This window comes from Rattus norvegicus, chromosome 6, assembly GCF_021556685.1.
Source record: "Rattus norvegicus strain SHRSP/BbbUtx chromosome 6, alternate assembly SHRSP_T2T, whole genome shotgun sequence".
NCBI lineage: Eukaryota > Metazoa > Chordata > Mammalia > Rodentia > Muridae > Rattus > Rattus norvegicus.
Genome location: NC_141539.1, coordinates 116,051,460 through 116,078,553, shown reverse-complemented (window position 1 = coordinate 116,078,553; position 27,094 = coordinate 116,051,460). Strand labels below are relative to the sequence as shown.

At 40.1% G+C, this 27,094-nt stretch overlaps 1 protein-coding gene across 10 annotated transcripts in view; it reads left to right on the top strand.

Annotated features, from left to right (window-relative positions):
* The window catches only part of Cep128 (centrosomal protein 128), a 370,684-nt gene that overhangs the window by 319,914 nt on the left and 23,676 nt on the right, over nt 1–27,094 (top strand). For all 10 annotated transcript variants that reach the window (XM_087554312.1, XM_087554311.1, XM_087554310.1 and 7 more), the window contains 1 exon segment: nt 26,532–26,609. In XM_087554312.1, coding sequence (XP_087410438.1) covers nt 26,532–26,609 — 78 coding nt within the window.

Genomic DNA, 27,094 nt, shown 5'->3' with positions numbered 1-27,094 from the left:
AGGCTAGAACTTGAAAGAAGAAATGCTGTCCCTCCTCTAGCAGCCCTCAGTTGCCAATTGCTCCTTAGCTCATGGTAAGAACCTTGGTTTCCTACCCCATCATACTGGAGTTTTAAATGGCTCGTTCTGGTACAAGAGCCACCTGCTATGTGCTCATGATTGCACACTACCTGTGTTGTGTCTAGAAGACAGCATTCCACTGCTCTCTTCCTCATCCTCCTTTTATTTCCCTTCCCTCTTCCAGTATTGTCCTCTTGATTGGGGAACAGCAGGGTGGCAGAGATGCCCTGTACACAGCTGAACACTCACAGTCACAATCCCGTATTCTAAGCACTTAGATCAGTTATGCTTCCTCCACTGACTGCTGCCCACGGCCAGAAGCTCCTCTGAACAAGATGGAGGACAGCATAACCATGGGTGTGAACAAAATTCTTTAGAATGCAGTTTGACTGGATGCCAGTTTAGTAAAAACCACAGCACTAGGCTCCTGCCTAGGGCCTACAGTCTCCCCAGCCATAGGCTTTTGATCAGGTTTACCCATGAGGTATAAAATCCATCATATGAAGCAGATCTTATATCCAATCAGAAATACACATACACATACTTTCATACACATCATGCCACTATCACACAGCTTGCCTGACAGGTCAGTGTTGCAACCTGTATAGTGCTTTCCAGCACCCTGAAAGCTAATCAATGAGGGGAAATTTTCTGGAGCAGTTCCTAGTTTCTCTCTCTGAGTCCTACAACCCAGGTTGTATTCAGCATTAGAAACTTACCATCTATCTAGTTATGGTGGCAACCAAGAGGATGACAATGGCCGGCATTGTTCAGGCACTTCCAGGACCTCTGTGATTAGTAACTTATAGGAGGTATTGGGTATTCCTGGCTCTGAGGCTGTCATTTAACAACCTCTCTTCTGGGAGCATCATTGTCCACCTATGATGGTGACTCTGTTCAAACTCAAAGTTTTTAGTTGTATTCTTAACTGACAGACAAGTGGGTTTTCACAAGCATAAGGCTTTTTCTTACCTCCTTGGTTTTGTGTAAGTTGCTTCCAATTTTTTCATGTCTCCCATTAGTAGATATTAATTATGCTTAATAATAGGTTTCAATATGACATTTCATACATATATACATACCATGTTTTAATAAAGTACTCCCACTCCCTCTCATCTCCCTCCTACTACATATAAACCCCTTCCTCCTTCTAACCCTTACCCTTCTACTTTCAGGTCTTTTTTTTTTAATTAGTTTTTTTCATACAATGTATTCTGATCACAATTGTACCTTCCTCATCTCCTCCAAGGTCATCTCCAACTCCCCACTCATCCAGCTTCACATCTTCTTTCCCTTTCTCTTTAAAAATGAGCAAACAGGTAAAAAAGGAAAAAAAACACAGAATAGAGCAAAACAGAATAGAACAAAAACCTCATAATATGTATGAAAAAGACTAGTAGGATTAAAACTAAATGCCAAGAGAAATCATTGTGAGACAAACAAAAAAATCCTCCAAAAATGATTTATTGAGTTCATTTAATGCTGGCCATCTATTGCTGGGATTGGAGCTTGCCCTTAAGTGTGTTTAATATATTCAGCAAGACTCCATTGCAGAGAAACTAATTCTTCTCTTGCAAGTGATTATCAGTTGCAGATAGCTTCCCTGTGCATGCAGCCACCATCTCTGTGAGTTACTATGTGTCTCAGTCTTGTTGTGTCTAAAAGGCCTTTTCTCCTTGGTGTCTTCTGTCCCCTCTGCCTCTTACACTCTTTGTCTTCCACGGGAATCCCTGAGCCCCAAGGGGAGGGGTTTGATGGAGACATCCCATATAGGACTGAGTGTCTCAAGGTCTCTCACTCTGCACATTGCTAGTTGTGGGGTTTCCCATGTCTCCTTGGTTTCCAAATGTGTTTCCTCATTTTCAGGAACCTGAGCTCCTTGATCAGCTACATCAACTGCTAACTACTTACAAATTCCTGAGAAAGAGTTAAGCTTCATAAGATTCTCCCTACTTGTGACAAGCTGTTGATGGGCCCAATCTTGTACAGACCTTGTGCAGTTAGTTCCTCACAGCTGCTGGGAGCTCCTGTCATTCCTGGAGGTCAGCATTCCATACCTCCAATCTGTTCTTCTTTCTTAGATTCTTTCTGTCCTCTCTTCCATAATGTTCCCTGAGCCTTGGAGAAAAGGATACTGATGCCCCATGTATGGCTGGACATTCAATAATTATCTATTAGTTATATATTTCTGTAGTCACTGCTAGTCACTGCAACAAGAAGCTTCTTTATCAGAGTGTGTGAACACAGTTATCAGAAGGTAATATGACAGTCATATCATATCGTGTCCATGTAGAAAACAGCAGCAGCAGTTTGCACGCTAGGGCTTATAACGTCCTCATGAGTATTTGACCAGATTTACAGTTCAATTCCCCCTGTGAATCTAGTGAGAAAGCAGTGGGTTACCCTCATAACAGACTGGAAAGTCCTGTACCAGTAAGCTCATCTTCTGCATCCATCCAGTAGTCTTGTACGCAGGCAGCCCAGCTGAGCAAGAGTCTGTACCCTCAGAAGTCTAAACAGCTCCATGTGGAGCACTGCAGGGCCACCTCCTAGGGAGGAAGCTTCCACACCAATTCCAGATCAGTTTCACTGTATCCTGAAGTCAAGATGTATGGTGTCTATAGCAGAGAGCCTTGCCTAATTCTGGTAGTCAGTCAAAAATTGCCTGCATTGTTTTGGGGTCTCAAGGAGATTTCCATTATTTAATAACTTACGACTTCTGGGAATAGCTCTGTTTACTTTAGCACACTATCTCCATTGTTTAAGTTATCATACAGACTTTCTGTTGTCACTCCCAAAACTGCTTTTTATTTCAGGATAATTTTTATTTTTTAAGCAAATAGTGCCAATATGCTAGTGATATAAAAAGTACACTGAAGAACTTTAAATGAGTAATGTATAGTTTGATATGTTGCAGTGTCTTAGCTGTAAAGGGATTGATGTATAAGCATAAGAACCCAGGCTGTGATCTCCTCTACCTTTGTCAGTAGCTGATCATGGCAAGGGAGATGGAAAATGGGAAGATTCTATCCAGGCTTGCTAACTTTCAGTTCCAGGTTTCATGAGAAATTATTTAAAAAAAATAAGACTGGGAGTAATTTGAAGCTAGCTGGGGTTGCCCTGTGACTTCCCATGTGTGTTTCACACGCATGTGCGTGTGCACGCATGCACACACACACGCACGCACACACAAATGCACACGGTGTGAGTACACACAATAACATGTACACAGATGCTAATACTGAGAAAAATGCTATTATGTGGAAGAGCAACTCTGCAGTTGCTAAACAACACTAAAAACCTCTGCATATGCTTATGCGTTGAGGACATAAATAGTTCAAATAATTACCTTAGAAAGTAATTAAATTTTGAAAAGCCATTGACTGAAGTAGATGTGTAATTCTGAGTTTGCAGTGGTTAGCGTCCCACCTGCTTCTGGGATGCTTAACACCATCTAATCTGCCTTGTGTGGAGATATACAGTTATGAGTTTACCTGAAGCTATTCAAAACACCAACCCCATTGACATTTTGAAAAATATTATTTCTAAAACACTTGTGGCCTCCTAAGCAATTCTATAAAGACCTAAAAAAAAAAATCCATCCTGCTGTCATTAGTAGTGCATGTTTAAACTACACATATACTAGTGACCTTGAATGTGGGTGTCCAGTCCATGGTTACACCAGATTCACAAGGACGTGTTGTATGTCTTTTTGGAAATTGTAATGATCTGCCTGCCAGATATGTGTACTCCTCCTTATATTTAGTGAGACTGCCAGTTGATACAATTTTCTTTCTTTCCTGTCCTGAATGTTTTTCTTTTATTGGTTATTTTATTTATTTACATTTCAAATGTTATCCCCCTTTCCAGTTTCCCCTCCACAAGTCCCCATTCCCTCCTCCCTCCCCTGCCTCTATGAGGGTGCTCCCCCACCTGCCCACCCACCCACTCCTGCCTCAGTGGCCTAGTGTTTCCCTATCCTGGGTCATCAAGCTTCCACAGGACCAAGGGTTCCCCTCCTAGTGATTCCCAATAAGGTAATCTTTGGCTATATATCCAGATGGAGCCATGGGTAGCCCCTGTATACTCTTTGGCTGGTGGTTTAGTTCCTGGGAGCACAGGGGTTCTGGTTGGTTGATATTATTGTTCTTCCTATGAGGTTGCAAACCTCTTCAGTTCCTACAGTCCTTGTCCTAACTTCCCCATTGGAGTCCCAGCACTCAGTCCAATGTTCGGCTGTGTACCTCTGCTTCTATATTGGGCTGTTGTCAGTAAGCACTTCTTGGCATTAGCAATAATGTCTGTGTTTGGTGTCGGTAGATGGGATGGATCCCTAGGTGGGGCAGTCTCTGGATGGCCTTTCCTTTAGTCTCTTGCTCCACTCTTTGTCCCTGCATTTCCTTTTGATAGAAGCAATTCTGGATTAATATTTTTGAGGTGGGTGACTGGCCCTATCTCTCACCTGGGGGCTGTGCCTATATCCTAGAGACTGGATATGGTCTCTACAAGTTCTCTCCCCCCTTTGTTGGGTATTTTGGATAAGTCCTCCCTGTTGGGTCCTGGGAACCTCTTGGTTCCATGGCATCTGGGACTTTCTACTGGTTACCCCAGTTCTCTTCCCTCACTGCCACATACCTACTTTCAAATTCTTGACCCTCTGTACTTCTCCTCCATCTCCTTCCATATCTGAGCTGCTGCCACTCCCCACCCCAACCTGTTCCCCTCCCCTTCTTCTCTCCCTCTCAGGTCCCTCTCTCCCTCTAGTTCCCAGAGACTATTCTCTGACCCCTACTGAATAGGACTATAGCATCCACACTTTGGTGTGATCTTCTTTCTTCTTGAGTTTCGTATGGTCTGTGATTTGTATCGTGATTTTTCCAAGCTTCTTTTTGGCTGATATCCACTTATCAGGGAGTACATACCATCTGTGTTCTTTTGTGACTTGGGTTACCTCTCTCAGGATGATATTTTCAGGTCCCATCCATTTACCTGTGAACTTCATGAAGTCCTTGTTTTTAATAGCTGAGTAGTACTCCATTGTGTAAATGTACCACATTTTCTGTATCCATTCCTCTGTTGAGGGACTTCTGGGTTCTTTCCAGCTTCCGGCTATTATAAATAAGGCTGCTGTTATTCATAAATAAGACATTTGCACAGAACTCCACAGGCTCAGGAGTTGAAGAGCAGGCATTCTTTGTTAACAAGATGAATTGTGCCCTGGATACTTGGGAATATATGGTCACGAATGAGTTAATGTTCTTACTAAGTGCCCCTGCTGTGCCCAGGAAACACTGACCTGAGCATGTGAATCTGAATCAGGCCAGATAACTAGTTGTTCCTCATTTCAGTGCCTCCCTTCAGGATTTACAAGGAACTTGCAGCTAAGAGAAAGTTGCCTTTATCTCTTTACAAAGGCCAAAATTGCTGTTTCAAACCCAAAGATGAAACCATGTTCACTTTTGGTTTTGCCAGGACTATGAGCTTCTCATTGAAGTTGCCTGAGAGGTTCAGTCCAATTGGCTTTTTACCAAATAAAACGCAGTGTGCTCTGTACGCTTTTGACCCAGAATCAGGTGAATCTCAGCAGTCTTGGCTGAGCCACATTGTAAAATTTTGGATTTGTTTGGACTTGACACTTCCTGGGAACCCATTCAAACTGAAACCGGAAAAAGGTTTTGCACAAATCCTGTCCCAGCCTGCCCTGCCAAGGTTCCCACTGCTCCAGCATTGGTCCACCTTCTGTGCATTCGCATTGAGGGCAGACGGAAATATCTCATGAATCTCTCATGAGGGACCTGGAGTGAAACAATCTAGACATTCTCCTTTGTCCACCTTCTCCCCAAACACAAGAGCTGGGCTCTCGATTTATTAGTAATAAAGTATTTGTCTTTCCCAATAATGGGGTCAACTTCAAAGGGTTAAGCCTCCAGAAGAAGACTGCTCATGGTCAAGTGCAGCAACACTGCTGAAGCAAGCAGCCTGCTTAGAGTCACAACTGATGGCAAGAGCTGATGGTCAAGTCAAAAATATAAGATTTCTTCCAGCTTGGAGAAAAAAGTTCCTTACAGCCTCGTCAAGGTTTTTCATAAGAGTCCAGAATCAGGGAATGGATCATTGAGGAAGTACATAAAGAGTGAAGCTTCCCAGCCCAGCAGGGTCGTGGGGGTGTGGAGTGGCACTGTCAGTCTCCCATCTGATATTGATGCAGAATCATGGTGCTGGAGGAAATGTCTGGCTTGTGTTTTCTAGTCCAGGTCTATCACTGTCAGTAATGAACTGCATCCTCTGGGTAAAACACTCTTTCTTCCTATTGTGAAGATAAAAGAAATATACTTTATAAAGCAAAGTACAAGTATCTTTCTGAAAAACGTAACGGGCATAAGAAATGCCTTCTGTCTTTCAAAGACCATATCTGGTAAACTTGTGATAGATGAGAGTTGTTTACTTTAGATCTTAAATCTGCCAGAAAAAAATATGGCGGTACACGTTCAATATGTCATTTGTAGGAGCAGTACATCTTATGTACTTTTTAAAATATGTTTTTAAAAAACTGATTTAGGGCCTTTTCATCATGTGTATGTAGAATAAATTACAAGTTTCAGGTGATATTTGCCTTGTTTTCCAGTAATGGGTACCTATTTGTAAAAAAGAAATACCTGACTAATTGTGAGAACATCTTGGGTCTGGTCATGTTGTCATGACACCCAGGTATATGACCCTGAGTGAGCTATTAGTGTTCTCTTCATGTTACATCTACTTGGTTTTTGTAATGACTGGGGTAGAGTGAGTAACATTATAGAAGCTCCTTCCTCCTATTGGGCTCATCTAGTCTAGCAGACCTACATGGGAGTTCCTGGAAATGTCCACCCCATTCGTATCTGTTGATTTCATCAGGAAATAATGTGTATTGGATTCTTTCCAAGTCCTTACTCTGTTCCACCTGCTCATAGTTCATTTGAAGCAACAACAGCTGACTAGCTCCTTGGCCAGGGACCTCACACATTTGAAAATGTTCGAACTGGATTAAGTCTTAAATGGCTTTCTGACACACCCTTGGTTTGTACTGGGGTAGTTTATAGGCCAGAAAGTTCACGACTTCCTGAGTGAGCCGAAACCTGGAGTTATGTCCTGATTAGTGACAATATTCTTTCCATTCTGTGCTCTCTGCTATGACAGGTGAGGGTAGATAAATTCAGGTGATGGAATTCTTTAGGTCGTCTTTTGACTCCTGCAAAGTGAAACAAGAACATTGGTCACTAGTGTCTCCAGGGCTCTTGGAAAGAATAGAGAGAAACGAGAGAGGCTGCCGCCCACAGACCATATTCAGAATGTGCCCTAAACTTATTGGTAAACAGAGTTCCATAATGCGCCTTTGATCTCCACTTGCTTCTTGCTTGTGAATGTTGACGTGGCCCTAGGCTTCAGTACCAGTTCTGTCTTGAGCTTGTTCTTTGTTTTAAACACCTCAGTTGATCTCTTTTTATTTCATGTATCTACATAACTGCTCTAATACCACTTTCACAAGTGTTTATAAAGTTTCTCTGGGGCTTTTAATAAACTTTGATCTCAGATGAAAGGCTGGAAACAGTATAAATGGTCACTATTAGCATTATTAATATAAATACCCTAGATGGCCTCATGTTAATTATTTAACATTCATGGACGATTTCAACCTATCATTGCCCCCAACTGCATAATATTTGAACATCAAACAGCAAAGTCAAACTATTAAACTACCCCTTCCCTCATTATCCTCCTGGGTGCTCTTAGTTAATTTGCTTAACTGGCTTTCTGTGAGTGTTTTTCTGGGGCATTTCAATGTTTTCTCTAGTAGCTCTCCCTTGTACATGTGTCCATTGTGAAGGCTAATGGAGCATGTCCTGGGGTAGCTTCAGTGCTACCAGACACAAACAAGATGATGTGTCAAGCAGGTAGGCTCACTGACGGGCATGTGCGTTCTATGCTGTACTCGCTTCTGTTCAGGGCATATATCTTCACACTGACTCAGAACATATTTTTATCCTGTGCTACCTCAATGTCCCTGCTTGTTCTGGGTGTTTAGGGAGCTCAGGATCAAAGTGAGGCAAAGTCAGGTGGGGCCCAGATATTTAGAGAATGCCTGAGATTTGGGACATGGGAGTTAGAAGACGTTATTAGAGATTGTGGCTCTGTACACGGCAGCTCACCTAGCCTCTCTCAACCCAATTTCTGCTAGTGTGAAATGATGGCGTCCAGATGTCTCACAGGCTGAGATGATCCAATGAGATCATAGGTGGGAAAAAATTTTTCTAAATATTAAAATGTCTGTCAGCAGACACAAGAACAGTAGATGCATGGGAAATGGTTGGCTTATGAACCTGAACATTTCCACTCAACTCCTGGTTTTGCTATACTCGGCGTCTTGGCATTCTCTAACTCTTACCTCCAAAATCCCACCGTGTTAATTGGGACTTAGCCTTTTTGACAGAAGTCCCAGTAGCCTTAGTTCTGCATACTTCAGCCTTAGGTTTGGCTCCCCAGATGGTGGTGACACACAGCAATGGCTTTCAGTGACTGCTTTGGGCCAGCTTCTTTCCTCTTAAGGATTCCCCTGATTTTCACCCCATGGAGCCTGTCATCCGTCTGCCTTCCTTCATTGTCTTCATTCTTCATTGCTGCTCTGTGAGGCCTCTACTAAGGCCTACTGACCTATAAAAATAGTACCACCAACATTCTTTGTCATACCCTTCTTTTTAAAGTCTTCCATGAACCATGGGTGCTTAATTTTTAGACTTACTGAGATTAAAATTAAATTTTGTTTGAATGAACATGAAGAGCCAGTTTGACCAGTCCTATCATTTGTAACAATTTAGACAAAATATACAATCAGCATCTTTAGAAGCCACATAAGTAGTTTTAAGGGAATTCAGCATAATGGGAGAATTTGTTGATTTTTGTCCCATTGTTTTCTTGAATAAATGGAAATTTGTTTGAGGCAGTTGAGTAATTACAGGAACTGTTTCCCTCACTGATTTCTTTCCCAACTGTGTGACTCCTCCATGACATTAGTCATTGGTTTCCATCCCTGTCTCCATGCCATGTGTGGCAACCAGCAAGGACGTGAAAAACACTGGCGTCTAAACATTGTGTCTCCTTAGGGACACTACTACAGGGCAGCTTGGGACTGTACCCATGAAGTCCACCAGACTTATCAGCCCCCCTAGAAGTAATGTAAGGGGCTCCCTGGGAGGAGATACTTAGGACTCAGAGGATTGAAAGACTCTCGTGATGACAAAAATTGAAAGCTTTTCACTGGTGGGTGTACTGTTAATACTTCATCAAGGTCAGTTGGACCTAATCCTGTTTCTTTTTCTTTATAATTCCTTTCATTTATCTTTTAATATATGAAACTCAAAGCAGCATCTCAAATGACAATTATTAAAAATCAAACATTCTAACATATAAAAATCTCCAAAATAAATAATTTGATACTTATATACTAAGAAATACTAGGAGGAAAATACTTAAAGCCTTTAGATTTTTTATTATTTTTTTAATTCTTCAAAACAATTTTTTTTAAATTTAGATGTATTTTGATCATATTCTTTCCTTTCTCCAAGTCCTTTCAGAGCCCTTCCCCCTCCCTATTCACCCACTTTAAGTTCTTTCTAAAACAACAAACAAAAACCCACCTAATACAACAACAAAAAACTCCCAAAACCAAGAATCCAAAATAAAGCCACAGGCAAGACAGGGAGAAAAAAACCAACCAAACACATCCAACACAAACTGGGGAGTCCATTATGTGTTGGTCAACTATGCCTGAATATGATGCTGTCCTGGAGTGGTTGATGTCATTCTATTGGAGAAAACCAACTTTCCTTCTCTCAGCAAATATAATTGATAAACTTTACCCTAGTAGATTGGTTTTTATTCATTCATTCATTCATTCAAAAAATTATCATATTGAAGTTGGACAAAACAAACCAGAAGAAGGAAAAGAGCTCAGAAATCCATAAAAACACAAAAGTGGAATCCATAATATATACGTTGATGCATACCTGTGTAGGCCCTGTACATGGGGCCTCAGTTTCTGTGGATTCCTAGCAGTTTCTCTCATGTTGATTTAGAGGCCCTTGCTGTTCTTGGCGTCCTCCATCCTGTTCCGTTTGGCTCTTACATTCTTCCTGCCTCCTCCTCTGCAGGCCTCCCTGAGCTCTGAGTGAGGGATTCGATGGAGACATCTCATTGAGGGCTGAGTGGTCCAAGGTGTCTCTGCATTATTTCTGGCTGTGGATTTCCATATTCATTCCCATCTACTGCAGGAGGAAGCCCCTCTGATGATGACTGAATAAGACACTGATCTATGAGTAGAGCAGAATGTCATTAAGGGTATTTTTATCACTACATATTTTTCTTCCTTAAGGGAAGCAATGGTTATACCTTCTGAGACTGCTGTACAAATATCCTTGTAAAGCTACTCTGGGACCAAAGATGCCATGGGCCAGGTAGTAACCCCTGGAGACATCTTCAAACAAGATCCCTTATTGTCCTAATTTCAAGACCCTTTATTTCAGCAAGGTACTAAGCTGAAATTATTATCGGGTGATAACCTGTTACAATTATTATATTTTTTGAATGTTAGGTAACAATTCAGACTTACCCCCTGTCTTAGTTAGGGTTTCTATTGCTAGGACAAAATACCATGACCAAAAAAGTAAGTTGGGGAGGAAACCATTTATTCAATCATTTATTCTGCATTCCTGATCATATTGAAGGAAGTCAAGACAGGAACTCAAGCAGGGCAGGAACCTGGAGGCAGGAGCTGATGCAGAGGCCATGGAGAGTCTCTGCTTACTGGATTGCTCCTCATGACTTGCTCATCTTGCTTTCTCATACAACTCAAGACTACCATCCCAGGGAAGGCCCACCACAATGAGCTGGGCTCTCCCACATTGATCACTGATGGAGAAAATGTCATACAGCTGGATCTCACAGAGGGATTTCCTCCATTGAGCTCCTTCCTCTTTGATAACTAGCTTGAGTCAAGCTGACATAAAACCAGCTATGCACCCTGCCCCCATAATGACAAAGGAAAAGGAAACTGACAGAGGAAGACATTGTCCCAGAAACTCAGAGAATATAATACAAGCTTAGCCTCAGACTCTGATGATCATGATTGTATAAGCAAAAGGTCAAACTGAATCTCTAAGTGGGTGGGCTCCCTACAGAAATTGCTCTAGACTCCAGAATGCATTTCTGAACAGTTTTGACTGGAGTGACATTGCCAAAATGTAGCAAGACTAGAGCCTGACATTAGGATGTTTTTAATTACTTACTTCTCCACTTTTTGCGACAGGGTTCTTCCCTGAATGTGGGGCTTAATTTGGTTAGAGTGGCTGGCCCCAAAGCCTTGGCATCTGCTTATGTCCACCTTAGTTCAGAGTGGGGGTTACAGGTACGTGGACACACCCAGCTTTTAACAGAGGCACTGCGATCTGCTCGTGCTCACACGATTGATGTTTTACCCACTTAGCCATCTCCTCATCCTATGAGCAGGTTTCTAAAGACAAAATGCAAGTGTGATATCACTGTGTGGGAACTGATCATCAATTTAAAAAAACATAGAAGTTACTATGTTTTAAAAGCATTGTGATTTAAAGATGCAATTCCCAAGAAGGATGGCCTGACTTAAAGTGTGCAAGAAATGTATTTAAATTCTGGAACCAGAATTTATAAGCTGAGTATCTTTTAGGCTTATTATTGGCTGCTTTTCAGTCATATACCCCCAAAACCAAGTGGATATTTATTAGGTTTCAATTATTTTTAAGGTTTTAGATAGTTGCTTGTTTTGGCCCTTCTCTGATTTGTTCATTACGTGATTAAAATGTAAAGAATTTAACACCCATTAGATATGGATAATAAATGGTTATGACTAATTATTCTGATATATTAAAAATTAAAGACAAACAAATACTACAGGATGTGGAAACAAATTGCCATTCCACATTTCCCTGCCTTTAGTGTTTTTATTCTCACAAGTGGATCTATTGTGGTTTCAACATGTAGAAATATGAACTAACTTTGATTTGTAATATATATGCTACAATATCTTTTAGTATCTTATTTACATCTATATCAACATATATCTTATTTACATCTCCAATACATCCTTAAAGCCTTGAATCCCTTTAAGAGTGACAGGATATATACATGAAAAGGAATACTTTTAATGGATGACTAAGCATGCCATTTAGATATAACCTCTGTTAGAAACGATAACAAATCTCTCACCCTCAGCCCTAGCTAATACTTGAGAGTATAGGCTTTAGGATGGCAGGAAAACTATAAAAATTAAAAATGTATGCAGTTATTAGAGATGCCTAAGAATAACTGTGCTGTCAAATTCAGAACACATTTATTCAGTAGTTATTACATATTAACACTATCCATTCAAAGAATAACATTTAAAGATATCCTCTTTTATATATGCTGTGTGCGTGTCCCTCCGGAAGTATACATCAAAGTAAGCCTCCCATTTAGAGTGGTATTAGGAGATAGTGACTGGGGAATTTTGCAAGGTTTATGTTGTTAACTCCTTGATCTTAGATTTCCTCTCCGCTGAGCCCCATGGAATAAATATTTCAGGTGTATTTTACACAATGTATAGTGTGTATAATAGCAGCCAATGCTATTCTACTTAAGAATTTTCAAGTTAATTAGAATTAGAAGAAAGGAAATGAGAAATTATAAAGTAGTGTACATGCATGTGTGTGTGTGTATGTGTGTATACACACTGTTTCTATCTCATCATAATGCAAACAGTTTCTTTTTGTTAAAATCTCGATTATTCTTATAGTAAATCTGTTCAGTACAGTATAGTATATGGATGCTAATAGATTTGATTATTCTTATATTAAATCTATTCAGTACAGTGTAGTATACGGATGCTAATAGATTTGATTATTCTTATATTAAATCTATTCAGTACAGTGTAGTATACGGATGCTAATAGATTTGATTGCACACAGTAGGCATTTAATAAAAGTGATATCCTAGCCAGTATGTATGTGGTATCTGTTCAATTCTCTCTTCTTCTTATGTATTACATGTTTTTATAGTTCTCATTCATACCTTTGTACATCATGTAGTTTGGGCCACTTTTTATGTTTAGTGTGTTGAGTAAAGGCTGTTGGACTTGTCCATTATAATTGGAAGTGTTAAAATGAAGTTGGGGGCCCAATGTTCAGAATTTCAGGTATTTTGGCAAAGTGACTTCTATTCATGCCAGCCACCATGGAATGGACTTTCGTTGTTCTTTTGAATGAATGTATACCTTTTATTTGGAAAGAAGAAAATGAAATGTTAGCAATTTTATCTTCAGATCTTGGCAAACATCAGACACAATCACTCACCAAATAACCCTGAAAGCTGGTTTGTATCCACTGGTGCACCTTTTTCAGCCAATGGTTTAAAAGTGACACCACAGTGAGTTCAAGCCCTGACTGCTGGCCCATGGGAAACACGTCAACTAACGTCTACTTCTGTGGTAGCTGCTGAGCAGAGACGTCTGCTGTAAACCATCGCTGTAGCGGCAGATTGTCGGTCTTTGGAAGCAAGTATGTTCTCTTCATGAAATTCCTTAAGAGAGAGCTTAGTTGGACTTGAGTGGTTTAAAAATATATTTGCTCATCTCTGTTTCTCTCTGCTTTAACCCGTCACCAGGGGGATGTCTTATACAAAACCCAATGTAGTATTTCTTAATGTTCACAAAAAGGATTAATTATGAAAGCAAACATTGAAATATAGAAAGTTTATCTCCGATGCTTGTGAATTAATTCTCAAAGCTACAATGATAAAAATAAAATACCTTGCCTGATTTCTATTTAGATCTGATCTGCCTGTCACAAGAAAGTCATCCGTATCAAGGATTAACTGTTCAGAAGCTCTTTCAACATCCAGGCCCTGTGTGTGGAGCAACAGAACATGATTAATGCGTTTTGTCGTCCTCCTTAAGAATACAGAGCACCTTTTAAAAAGAGAATGCCTCTTTACTCTGAAAACACAGATTAGTTGTGCTCACCTCACTCGGATATTTTTGAATGAATTAGTCTCACCAGAACAATAGTCATTCTGAATCTTTGTTCTGTATGGGGACCCTCTGCTCTGTGTTAAGTGTCAACAAGATAAATATGATTGCAGGTTTCAGTGTGTGTTGGGGCCCTGAGGGAAGCATGACTGGACAGGACTGTGAATTCCTCAGTATCTGCCTGTGTCTCATCATTGGCCAGCAGGCTTCAAACCCCTCCGTTGCTCATGCACTTGGAGCACAACAATCTTAAAATCACAACTCCTGAACTCTACGTTAGGTGCTGTTCTTGTGCCCTGCCTTTTAACCACAGCACACGTGGTTATCAGTGATTTGCTTTGCATTCAGCACTAAAATTATATGGGACTGACCTTCGTTTGAGGAATTTACTGTTTAGTTAAACACATACATAATGGATTGACTTAGCATGTGACACAAGTCAAATATTCCCCCAGGAATCATGCGCTCCTAACTCATAGTTTAGAAGGGAAGCTCATGAAACGATGACTACTGTTCTCACTGCAATTATAGCTGGTGTTTATTGCCTGCCTCCTACCTGCATGCCTGCTCTCTACACTTATGCTCATGACACCGCTCGCTACACAAGAGGTATTTTTATCATTTCTATTTATAGAGGAGGGAAGAGTCCCAAATATTCCCGTGAATCGGGAACTTCCCTAAGGACTCATAGCAAATAAGTGACTAAAGCACTATTTAAACTGAGACAGATGGCTTAAGGGCCCATGCCTTTTAAATGCCATCTTAGAGGGAGTGGTAACCCAGCCAAATCCCTCAGGAGCATCAGGAGCTAATTAAAGCTCTGTATATGGAAAAACAGAACATTCTGGGCACATGGGCCTTGGTGTACAAAGTCATCATGGCACAGGAGTGTTTGAGAAAGGAGTCAAATATGGACTAGCATTTGTGGTGGTAGAGCTGGAAGGTCAGCATTTAGAGAAGAGGATACTAATAACATTTTTGCTGTTAGGCTAATTATAAAGAGGAATACTGGAAGTTTCTTTGCTTTTAGAAGCATCCTTTTGAAAATGATAAAATGACAGATTTTTGGATTTGGCACTTTGGGTGCAATCACCCAAGAAGACAGACATCTGTTTGTCTTACAGTTATGTAGCTGTCCTTTCTCACAACGTGTTGGCCTTCAGCTGCACAGGAGTTCTTGCATAAAAAAGCCCTTGCATCCTGGTCTCAGAGTTGTTTCGCCACTTTATCTTCGGAGTGAATAACCACCACTACCATCACCACAGATACACATACACATACACATACATACATACATACATACATACATACACACACACATGCATATATACACATATACCACACACATACATATATACTCATATACATACTCACATGTGCATACATATACACCACACACCTCATATACACTCACATGCATACACACACATATGTACAAACCACATACTGTACACTCACACATAGATACACATACCACATATACACTCACACATCCTTACATACACATACACATACACCCATACATGTGTACACACTCCATATACTTTCCAGCCTTTTTAGCTTGAAATTTAGGATCTCAAGGTACCAGGGGAAGAACTTAAGCCTACTGTGAACCAAGATTAGAACAGAGATTATTAGTATGCTTAAATTTGAACTTCCCATTTTCCAGATTTGAAAGCTGTAACCCTGTGGGTTGAATAATGTGCCCAGGTTCGTATACCTGGTTGTGTGAACACAAACTATTGTGTCTCTTAGTTACTAACCATTGTTCTATTTCTGCTTTATCTTGTCATGTGTCCTTAAATAGAAGGCTGTTAAAAAAAGTGTTATACATACAGAAGACATTTTATGGACAGTCGACATTCTCAGAACTTTGTCACAATCCATGCTCTTGAGGCGTGAGAAAATGGGGTAAATCAGGAGCACTGGGGAGACACCTGTGGCCTTCTGGGAATTCAGCATTCTCTCCCACAAAGCTCCTTCAGGGTTCCACACCAGTGGTCTCTGTATGGACCTGAGAACCTCTGTCTTGTTCATCAGGCACTCAGCTTTCCTTAAATAATCCTAAACACAAATTCAGAGGAGAGGGGTAGAGCAGGTAATGGTCTAGTGGCTGCACATTCCCTGGCAAGTGCGAGGCCCTGGGTACTTTCCCAAGAAGTGCTAAATAAGCAAACAAAAATCAAATTCTGAACTCTACAAATTCCACTCTTAGGCTGGCAGTGTTCTCCAAACATGGTCCAGTATATTTACTGCTCATGTCCTTCCGTCCTGCCACTTGACCACAGCTTCGATGCTCACTGAGATCTTGTTCTTAACATCTATGAGATCCTGCCCCTGGCATTGTTGGCCTCACCCTGATCTCGCTGAGGGTATGCGCACTGAACCAGCCTCGGAAAGTTCTCGGGCATCCCTCTGTTCCTGCAGGGTAGAGACTTTTGTCCTTCCATTATTCTATCTCAGATGCTTAACACTTGGGTGGAGACAGTCTCCTAACTCACTCTCTCTTTCATTTTACTCTAAATCCTTCACCACAGGCCTGATGAGGACCTCTGGGTGATTAAAATACCACCCTGTTGGTCCTACCATGCTGCCTGGGTTCTCTTCTTTCTTACGAGTGTTGATCAAAGCCCTGTATTTTATGAGTTGTTTCTTTCCCCCAATATAACATAGTCTTCCTTAGAACACATAGTTTTTTGCTTCACTCACCCGTTGGACTGAGTTCAGTACAAAGTAATAAATTTATAGGTGAGCCAAATATGGAAAGTCTTATTTTCGTTGAATAGTATTCATTTATTCCCTGAACAATCATTTACTGAATATCTCACCTTAGCAAACATTCACTGGCATGCTGGGAAGTATTTCTTATCCTTGATGTGATGTCTGATATTCTTGAGACCAACAGTTATACAGATAAATAAGTTTGCTCTCTGATAAATGATTATAAAGTAAGATAAATGAGGTAGTGAAAAGTTCCTTTGATAGAATCTGAGAAGGCAAGTAAGCCCTCTCTGAGGAATGACAGCTGAACTTTGAGACATAGCAATAGCTGGCCAGTTCCCTCAAGGTTTGTCTATTTCGTTAACTGTAACTTTACTTTTAAACAGTGCACTAAGGACTCAGGAGATAGTTACTTGGTAAAGTACTCGCCATGCAAGTTTGAGGACCTGAGTTCAATTCTCAATACCCTCCCCTGTAAAAAGCCATGCATGGTAGCACACACGTATAATCCCTGTGCTAAGGAGGTAGAAACATGAAGCTACTTGGGCCTAATTGCTTGTCCAGCATGGTCCAATCAGTGTGTCTCAGGTCCCAGTGAGAGACACTATTTCAATAATAATGATAGGGATAACTCTTGAGGAACAATACTCAAAGTGAGTCTCTGGCCTCCAAGTGTACACATGAGCATCTCACACATGCCTACAGGTACACCTGGAGACCTGGGGGAAATGTACAGTAGGATTTCACTGGAAGTCATGGTATGCATGCTAAAGTTGTTGGAGGTAGGCGGATTTCACAAAGATACCAGTCAGTTTACTCTTTCAGTATACTCAGAATAAATGGACCCAAGAGTACATCTATTTTATCTGATGATTAAAGGGTTGACATTTGACAAAGCCCATGTAACAAGCTTTTAGCATCAGATGATAGGCATATACATCGTTTCTAGACATTCCTTGTTTTCTACATGCTTGGAAATACTCATTTTTTCCAACATAGGTGACAGTTGCGTTAACTTTTGTACTTTTACATAACAAAGTCATAAGTCAAGACATGTTTAAAATACATTGGTGGGCGCATCAGAGAGGCACAGGCAGCAGGATGAAAGAAAAAGCTGTTATATCGCCTTCAGAAGCTGTGTGATGATACCTGTAGCTTTGAGGTTGTGGAAGCTGGTCTTCTGCTTAATGAATGGATTTCAAAAGGTTTTAGCTAAAGCATGCTGGTTCCCACACAGAGGTGGGCAAGGACGGTAACTCAAGCCCCAGACAAGGTGCATGTGACATATAATAGAATTACTTTACCTAAAATACAAATTATCAAGAACACAGTTTGGCCTCACAGAGCTAAGATAATAGATGACAGAAACATGTATTTTTAAATAACCAACTGTACATATTTTAAAGAATTAAATTGACTATATGCTCTCCCATATTTACAGTCTTTGTGCTCTATAATTATCTTACTTATATTTAAATGGTTAGAAATTGGACTCCAGGACGAGTCAACATAGGATTGTCCTTTATTTTTATTAGCAAAACACTAAACACTTTAATTTCTAAATCTCAGCTAATTATATGGTAGGACAATTTAGATATTAATTTAACCAAGAAGCATCAGTCCTTAAGGTATAAAATTTGAACGTTGTTTTGGAAATCGATTTCCTTTATGTAATTTTAATATGAAGAATTAACCCAAATGTTTATGTACCTATAACTATAGTAAAAGGATTTAATATTTAATTTAAAACTAGATTTTTTATTCAAATTCAAATTATATTGAACGTATATGTGTATGATATATATCATTTATACACACACACACATATACACGTGAAACTTGTTAATAGGAAAGCTAGTTTGCTAAGCTAGGAGTTTAGGATAAGCTTTCATATCAACATGATCAACTGAAAGCACGAACTATCACCTTCTTTGTAACTTCATTAAAACAAACTTGGTATTATTTTATCATAAAGAAACATACTAAATAAGATATTATATATTGTGAAAAATGTTCTTTAAATCTAATTATAAAAGTACTTACTAAATATAAAAAGTGACAGAAATGTTCAGTTGCTCGGGGTATGTGCATGTCAGTAGCTTTGAAGATTAGTGTCATCCACCACTGTCACAGTTGCCATGAATATGTTCTCAGATGATGTGACAAAGTTTGTCATCCTTAGCTCAGGAGTGATACAGTCCTAATCCTCTCATCAAAATGGAGTTTTGGATGTGATATCTGGTTTTCTCTGTCCTTTGAAAAAAGACTCTATGTTCTGAGGCCATAATCACTTGAATTTGGTTCTAGAATAAACTATCTCTTATGCCGGTGGGGGGGGGGGGAGAGAGAGAGAGAGAGAGAGAGAGAGAGAGAGAGAGAGAGAGAGAGAGAGAGCACTCATTTAATGAAAAAGTGTTCACCAAATAAAGATGTGAGTACAGTATGCTCAGAATGTAGGTGCCAATATTCTTTTATATTTTAAAATAATGTCTATATAATGGCAGGTACATTTCTAAAATCAACTAGTTTCTACATTACACTTTCTGATTAGTCTTTATTTGCTATAATAACAGATTGCCATTCAGTACTTCTCTGCTATGTGGAAGTTATACTAGAGTTTGTAGTAAGTTCAAGTAAGCACACACACACACAGACATACACACACACACACACACACACACACACACACACACACACACACGATTTTTGGAAAATACCTGACTAATGTCAATGTGCTTTCATATCCACTCTTATCTACAGCTGTTGCTGGTAGGTAAAAGTAATAGAGTGCTGTGATTTATCCCCATTTCCAAAATAAAAGACTGTGGCTTAGAAGGACAGACCTAAGTGATATTCCCCAAACCACAAACTCCATATAAGTAACATTCCTGGAATATTGAGTCCTCTCGGTAAGGGCTTGTGACTTCAGTCCCCTCCCCAATGTTCAGTTTCTCTCCCTTCTGAGTACATTTTAGTTTCAATGCTAAGAAATATTATTCACATTGAACAGATTGCAGGCATCCCTTGCCAAGGAGCTGTAAATGCCTACCATATTGTTAAGCACACAGAGAAAACTGTGGACAATCCACATTTGTTTTCACATGTTCTTCATAGAAGGGAGGAGTGGCAAGAACGATATTTACAGAGTCAATCTAAAGTGTCTCCAGCACAGAGACACATTTCTTTATCCCCTGTCTTCTTACCATTCACTTCATTCTTAGTGTTTTCCCATCTAGAAAAATAAAACCCTTCAAACCACTTACTTGGAAAGAACTCTGTCTTTTTTAAGCTATAAAAGGTAATAGATTGATTTTAATTTATAATCTGGAATGAAAGATGTGTGTTTGAGATAGTATCTTGTCTTTTTATAAAACAATTATTCATTCCTTAAGCATTCCAAACACACACACACACACACACACACACACACACACACACACACACACACACAGACACAGAGGACTTTGATTATAACTTATTCCTTGCTCCATTCTTAGCGACTTTTTCTGTCTGTTCCTCTCCCAACCTCAGGTCATCTTCTGAGTCTGTATTGGTGGTTTGCTCTATAACTCAGTGACTATAATATTCCTGATGTGTGGCAGGGAACCATCTCAGGGTGACACCGCTGTAGAAAACTGACTCTCCCTCCATCACGGCATCAATGACCAATAACTCCTTAGCTAGGGGTGGGCTATCATGAGAGTTGCCAGTATCTATGCTGGAAGGTCAGCTGGTTTTATCTGGTGTGGGGCTTACACAGCGTCTGCAGCTGTTGTAAGCTCATATAGGTACATTGGCTTTCTTGAGTCCAGAAAACACAAGTTCACAGCGCTCCTCCCCATCCTCCAACCATTATAATCTATACATTTCCCTCTTCTATAATGTTCTCTGAGTATTGGGCAGAGGGAATCTAATAGAAATGTCCCTTTTAGAGCTAAGCACTCTCCAGTCAACCTTTCTGCTTGACTGGTTGTGGGTCTCTGTATTAACTGCAATTCACTACAAAAAGAAGCTTCTCTGAGGAGGCATATGAGCTATACTAATCTGTGGGTATAAGGTCAAGAATCCAGAGGGCAGCTCGGTGCTATGACCATTTAACAAAATAGCAGTTGTAGGTTCTCTTTAGCGCCGAGCCCCCAACCCCACCCGCAGTCTCTGGTTCTTGGCCAGATTTACAGTGGCAGATGCAATGTAGAAACTTTGGCATTTGAAAGAGCCAACACCCGTTTTCTTCATGGGCGTCACGCCTGCTGCACACCGTTAGCAGCACCAGGCTCTGCAGGCCTGTTCTCGGTGTGTAAGTGGAGGATTTTCCTCATTCTGGAGGAACCAACACAGCTTCTCCATTAGGCCTCCAGAAGGTTCTGTAGCAGCAGCACCAGGCTTTGCAGGCCTGTTCTCTGCTACTGTTCGGGTTGGTTCCAGAGAGTGTCAGACAGTTTGGATAAAAACAGGCCCTTTGAATGCCAATCCAGCTGTGCTGGATGGAGTCCCTGTCAGTGGAAGGCGGACAGTTCGTCCTTTATGTGATCTCACCCGTCCTTTCCGTGGATGGTGTTTACTCAGGTCTTTTCACCACCGTTCACTCATTTGTCAGGAAAGTTTAGCAGTAGATTTCTTTCCAAATGAAATAGAATTGCATTTTTGAACCCAAATAAATTGCTTCATAACCTTGTTTATTTAACATGCACGCTGTGCCAGAAATGTACACAAAGTCTTAAAAATGTAGACATTCTTTCCCTGTATCATCTAGACCTCAAAACAGATGTGATTTCAATACCAGTCTGAGAAAATTATGTTTGTTATATGTTATCTATTAATAAAACTAAACAGATGTGCCTCTTTACAAAGAGAAGTATGCACAGCCTATGGTCAAGTTTGTGCCGTAAGTTCTCTCCACAGGAGACAGGATCTAAGATTTGTAATGCATTCCTCCCTTTAATTCCTAATTGATGCCACTTACGCTGTCATATGATATTATTCAATTTCCTTCTGGTCTGAAACAAAGGAAGATCTAAGAGAATAGTTCTGTAGGCCAATTCAAACTGCTCGGCTCCATACAAGTCCAATGTGTGTTGAAATGTTGAAAGAGTAAAGCTGGCAACGTGTGCTTCAACTTTGCTGACAGACATGAGAGCACAACTGTAAGTGGGCGAGCCACAGGGCTCACAGGCAGGATTTCCAGATCCCACTTACCTCCATCGCTTGCTTATTCTCTCAGGAGAAAATGAAAGCAAGTGACACTTTTGTTTGGACATTTAATAAAGATACATGAGTTTATTAGAATGTTGAGAGCATCGGAACTGTGTTTGTCTTTGTTCCATCAACATTTATTTGAGGAAACTCTTGTGAGGCAATGACTGTGCTCTAGTCCCACACATTCTAATATCCAGGCTTTTTCTGGGGGTGTGTCCATCTGTCTTTCTGGCTGCTGTGCATCTGCACATATATTTGGATACACGTGGTCCTAAGCATAAACTCCCAGGGCCTGGCAAGATGAAATTCTTCATCATTTCCTCTTAAAGCTCCTCTAATAAAAACAATCCCATCAAGAACATATCTTCAGGGCTTGACCGAAAAGTGTTGATTGGCTGGAAAGGGAATGGAAATAAAGGCAGCCACAATTACAGCTTCTGGAAACCCTCTATGCCGTGTTACCTTATTGTTATATAAATGCGGATGGGGTTTTTGTTGTTGTTTGTTTGGGCAGTGAGAACATTACCATTGCTGCATTCAGGCTGCTGGAATTGGCTACCAGTTTTGCTACTGTGTGATTGTTGGTAGCTGCTCGTACTCACTGGCCCTTCGTGGTCTCATCTGTATAATCACAGTGTTATGTCTACACTGCATGTGATGGTGTGACCAGTATGGAACAGATTAAACCGGAACTCAGGATTAAATTTAGAGGTAAATTATATTTTTTGGTTTAGTCTTTCATTAGGCTTCTAAAGAGAGTTGGAATTAACCAATGTTTGTAGGCCATAAGAGTACACTTCGCTTAGCCTCTGCAGGAAGGAGGGACATGTACGGTGGGCTCTTCTTGAACTCATTATCCTGTGTCTCTGTTGTTCAAAACATACCATGGTGACTGCTCCCATGTAGGCTCTCTCAGCAGAGAGAACCTTCTGTTTTGAGATGAATTCACTTGGGGCTCCAGCATGGCTTTGATTTTACATTCCTCTTGCTTCTACTTCCCAACTATTGAGGTTATAGGATGTGCTGCCATGTTCTCTGAACTTCTGATGTTTTAAAGAATTGAATTAAACATGTCATTTGCTACTACTATATATGAAATACACTTGCAATTTGATCTGTATATTATTAATGGGGACTCCTGTATACCATTTAAGCTGTAAGGCAACATAACCATACACACACACACACACACACACACACACACACACACACACACACACACTTGAAGCAACCTGCAACATGGTTTGCCTAAGTCTACATGTAGAATGTGTGAAATGTTACAAGTTTCTTATTGGAAGCTTTGTCTGGCTGTCATAGCACTATTAGTGATGGATGGAAGTCAGTCTGAATGGCATGTACTATAAGATCCATTGAATAATTCTATCTTATGGAATGTTTCAATAGGAGAAAAGAACAGAATTACAGCAAGGTAATGGTTTTTAGCTTACACAGGACAAGTGTGTGTGTGTGTGTGTGTGTGTGTGTGTGTGTCTGTGAAAGAGAGAGAGACAGAGACAGAGAAAGAGAGACAGAGAGAGAGAGAGAGAGGGAGAGAGAGAGAGAGAGGAGAGAAAGCGCAGATAATCACTTCTGAAATACTATCTAAAGGTGAAATCTTATGAGACCCTCAGGTCCTGCGGCCTGACCTAATTGCCTTCATAGCTTCTACTGCTACAAGTCCCCTGGAAGTCAGTATCTATACGTGGTATTTTCGTTAGAATAGGTGAGATTCACTTGTTTCTTTGCATAATTTTTTAAATCTTCTGCATATGCATAGTTCTTACTACCCCCGGGAATTCTGAAGTCCTTCCAAAGGAAGGGAAGAGGCAAAGCAAAGGAGGAGGGAGGAAGGCAGGAGGAAGGGTTATCACCCGTGTCTTACAGATATCTCTAACACTGTAAACGGAATGAACAGATTATAAGGATGAAGAGGAAGACCTGTGAACGCAGCAGTATTTCTGATATTGAAAAGATATTTAGGAGTAATATGTCAGTGGGATATAAAGCACATAAAATAACACAGGCTGATGTTAGCTCAGTGGTGCTGCCTTAAAGTATCCAGAACCATGATTTTCATTTCTAGTCTCTCTCTCTCTCTCTCTCTCTCTCTCTCTCTCTCTCTCACACACACACACACACACACACACACACACACACACACCACAGATATACCTCATGGACACGTGCATAAACACAAACACACATCCCAACTGAAATAAATTATAAGAAAATATGAAGGAGACATAGGTGTGGGAAAAGGACTGTATAAAAGCTGTTTAATCATAAGCCGAAGACTTGTCCTGGATGCCACAGTAACACAAGCATTCGCATGTGCACCCGAGTTACCACATTTGTAATAAAGTAATATGCAAAAACAAAACAAAAGAAGGGTCACAAAAATTATCTGGTTGATTGAAAATTATTCAGGTTATATAGAAATTATTTGCTTATTTTGAGAAAGAAATGAGTTTAACATGCTTAGCCTAGGTTCATAGGATCCCTCCCAAATTAGAAAAACAAAACAAAACATGGTTTTAAAAAAAGGAAATAAAATTTTAGTGCTAAAAGTCTATTAGAATCTACTGATGAAAAGGATTTCATTCAATACAGTTTTCTCTTAAAATAATCATCAGACTTTTTATTTTATTTTCAAAAGCTAATAAAGTTCTTAAATATCTGTAATTTTATTACTTAAATAAATATAGCCTATATAGTAACTAAACATAAAAAAACAACCAGAACTCCCTGCTCTCAAAACCTATGTATTGTATCTTATATTTAGAAAATTTTGATGAATATTTCCAACCCATGGAAAAACTGAATGAAGCCATTTGAAATGTATGGCAGTTTAAGTCCATGAGGCAGAGAAACTAACCGTAGTACAAAAGTTAAGCAGAAGAAACAAAATACTAACTCTTTTAAACAGACCCGGAAAAAGAATACTTGAACTTGGAACAGCACAAAACAAGTTCCTGTTCAAAATGGCTGCAGCCCCATTTGCTTTGCTCTCTAAAACCAAGCCATAAACTAAATAAGCTTAGGAGAGAAGCACTGATTTGTATGTGATAAAACCTGAAAGCATCTGTAACTCCAAGCAAGCCCGCATGCCCATCAAGTGAATAGCAACGGACAGCAAGCATCATTCACGCTTCAGAGTTCCAGCTAGGCTTTGGATTGGACTCATTAGTGCAATTACTGAAGGGGGGAGGTGGAACGAGGAAACTGTGTTGATCAAAACCATCCATCCATTCCTGTCTTATTCCTGTCCATCCCTGTGTCCAGAGCCTGTGGGAGACAAAGTGGATGCCCTAGGAAAGAGCATTGGTGAGACCCTGGGGCAGGGAGCACAGGACCTCTGGTGGGGATCAGGTGTGGAGACCGAGTTTAGAAAGTTCACAATCTACGCATAAATCAGAACCTACCCAACCCAGTATAAAGCCATGTGACCACGTAATTTATCTGTAGACATTGCTTGAACCAATTACTGTTGAGCCTGTGTTGGTGTATATCAAGCCCTAAAGTCCTACAGCTTTACAAACTTAAAGTTGTTTTACTCACGTGAAAGCCAACATGGTGGCAGCTTTCACCTGTCCTAGAGCTGACCCTGACATACTCGGAAAGGCACCACAATGAAAGAGCCCAGGGAATCAAAAGCTAAGTCCTGTGACGGCCCCAGCCCATAGTTCATGAAAGGTGTCAGACATCACATGGTGGCCACTAATTTATCTACAGCTCTTAAGATTAATGCCCTGATTCTTACATCACCTGCAGGTTTTGTTTTTATTAAAATTAATTTCCAATTTAAAAGCTAACACTGGTTACCAGTGTATACACCATCTTCAACTCAAGACCGTTCTAACCACTGAGCCTCTGGGAGGTAGTAATCCCTAGATCATTCCCTCTTGACAGTTATATTGGTGGGTTAGGACCAGCTATTCAGTGGTTTTGTAATAAACGATTGATGTATAATCAACAGCCTCGTGCCTCCCTCACAAATGCTTGACTTCAGACATTTCTCCTGTCTTCTGAGAACTGCTTTGCATTTTCTTTTTGCTTAAAAATAATTGTTGAGAATTCTTTTCTTCCTAATAACAACATTTGAGAGTGCCTAATATGTTTCAAAGAAACGTAACTGCAAACTCATCTTTTCTCTCACTATTACCTGGTGGTTAATTTCTGGTGCTCACTGAAGCAATTTTTGTAAATTAATGAAAATATGAAATGCTCTATAGAAAATTTCATAGCGTGTCAATTGAAATCAAATGATCTAGGAAGCCTTCTAAAGAGTCAGGTTGGCAAATGTGTCTCATATATTTTGTGAAAGGATATAATTCTGATTTAAAGATCTATTGAAAATATTTATTCTTATGTGACTATAAATTTATAGTTTAATCTGCTGGTGGTGTGACTTGTTTTCAGTGTTCAGATTCTGAGAATATTAATTTTCGTTCGAGTTCCCTTATGGTTTGCTTCCTCCTTTTTCTAGAGTACCCGAGTGGCCCTGGACCATCTGGAGTCTGTGCCTGAGAAACTGAGCCTGCTAGAGGATTTCAAAGACTTCAGAGTGAGGAAGAGTTGGCTTGTCTCCTTTGTTATTTTTGTTTAAGTTAGAACACTTGACATCTTCCTGATATGCAAGGAAGCTTGTGGGAAGGGGAGGAAGTCCTGAAGAACACTGGGGACTTTTAACAATGCCACCTTACCAGTTCACTGACATTTGTGAAATCAGGACTGAAAATAGCCAAACTTTTGTATTAATTTAACATAAGAAAACAGAAACATTTATCTCACGTACTGTAAAGCTGTAACAACAATTTAGAAGATCCTAAGAATTTAAGGAGGGCGACATTCAGTGACAACAGTAAAAAGAGGTACGTTCTGTTTTAGAGACACCATATTTCATGGTTATTCTTCTACCGTGGCATGTGAAATGAAGTTCATTAATAGTTTAGAGTTCATTTCTTCACATGACCCTGGAGGTTTGCAAATGTGCAGTATAGCCATAGCAAGTTATAGCTTATTGCAGTGCCAACATACTATATATAAATA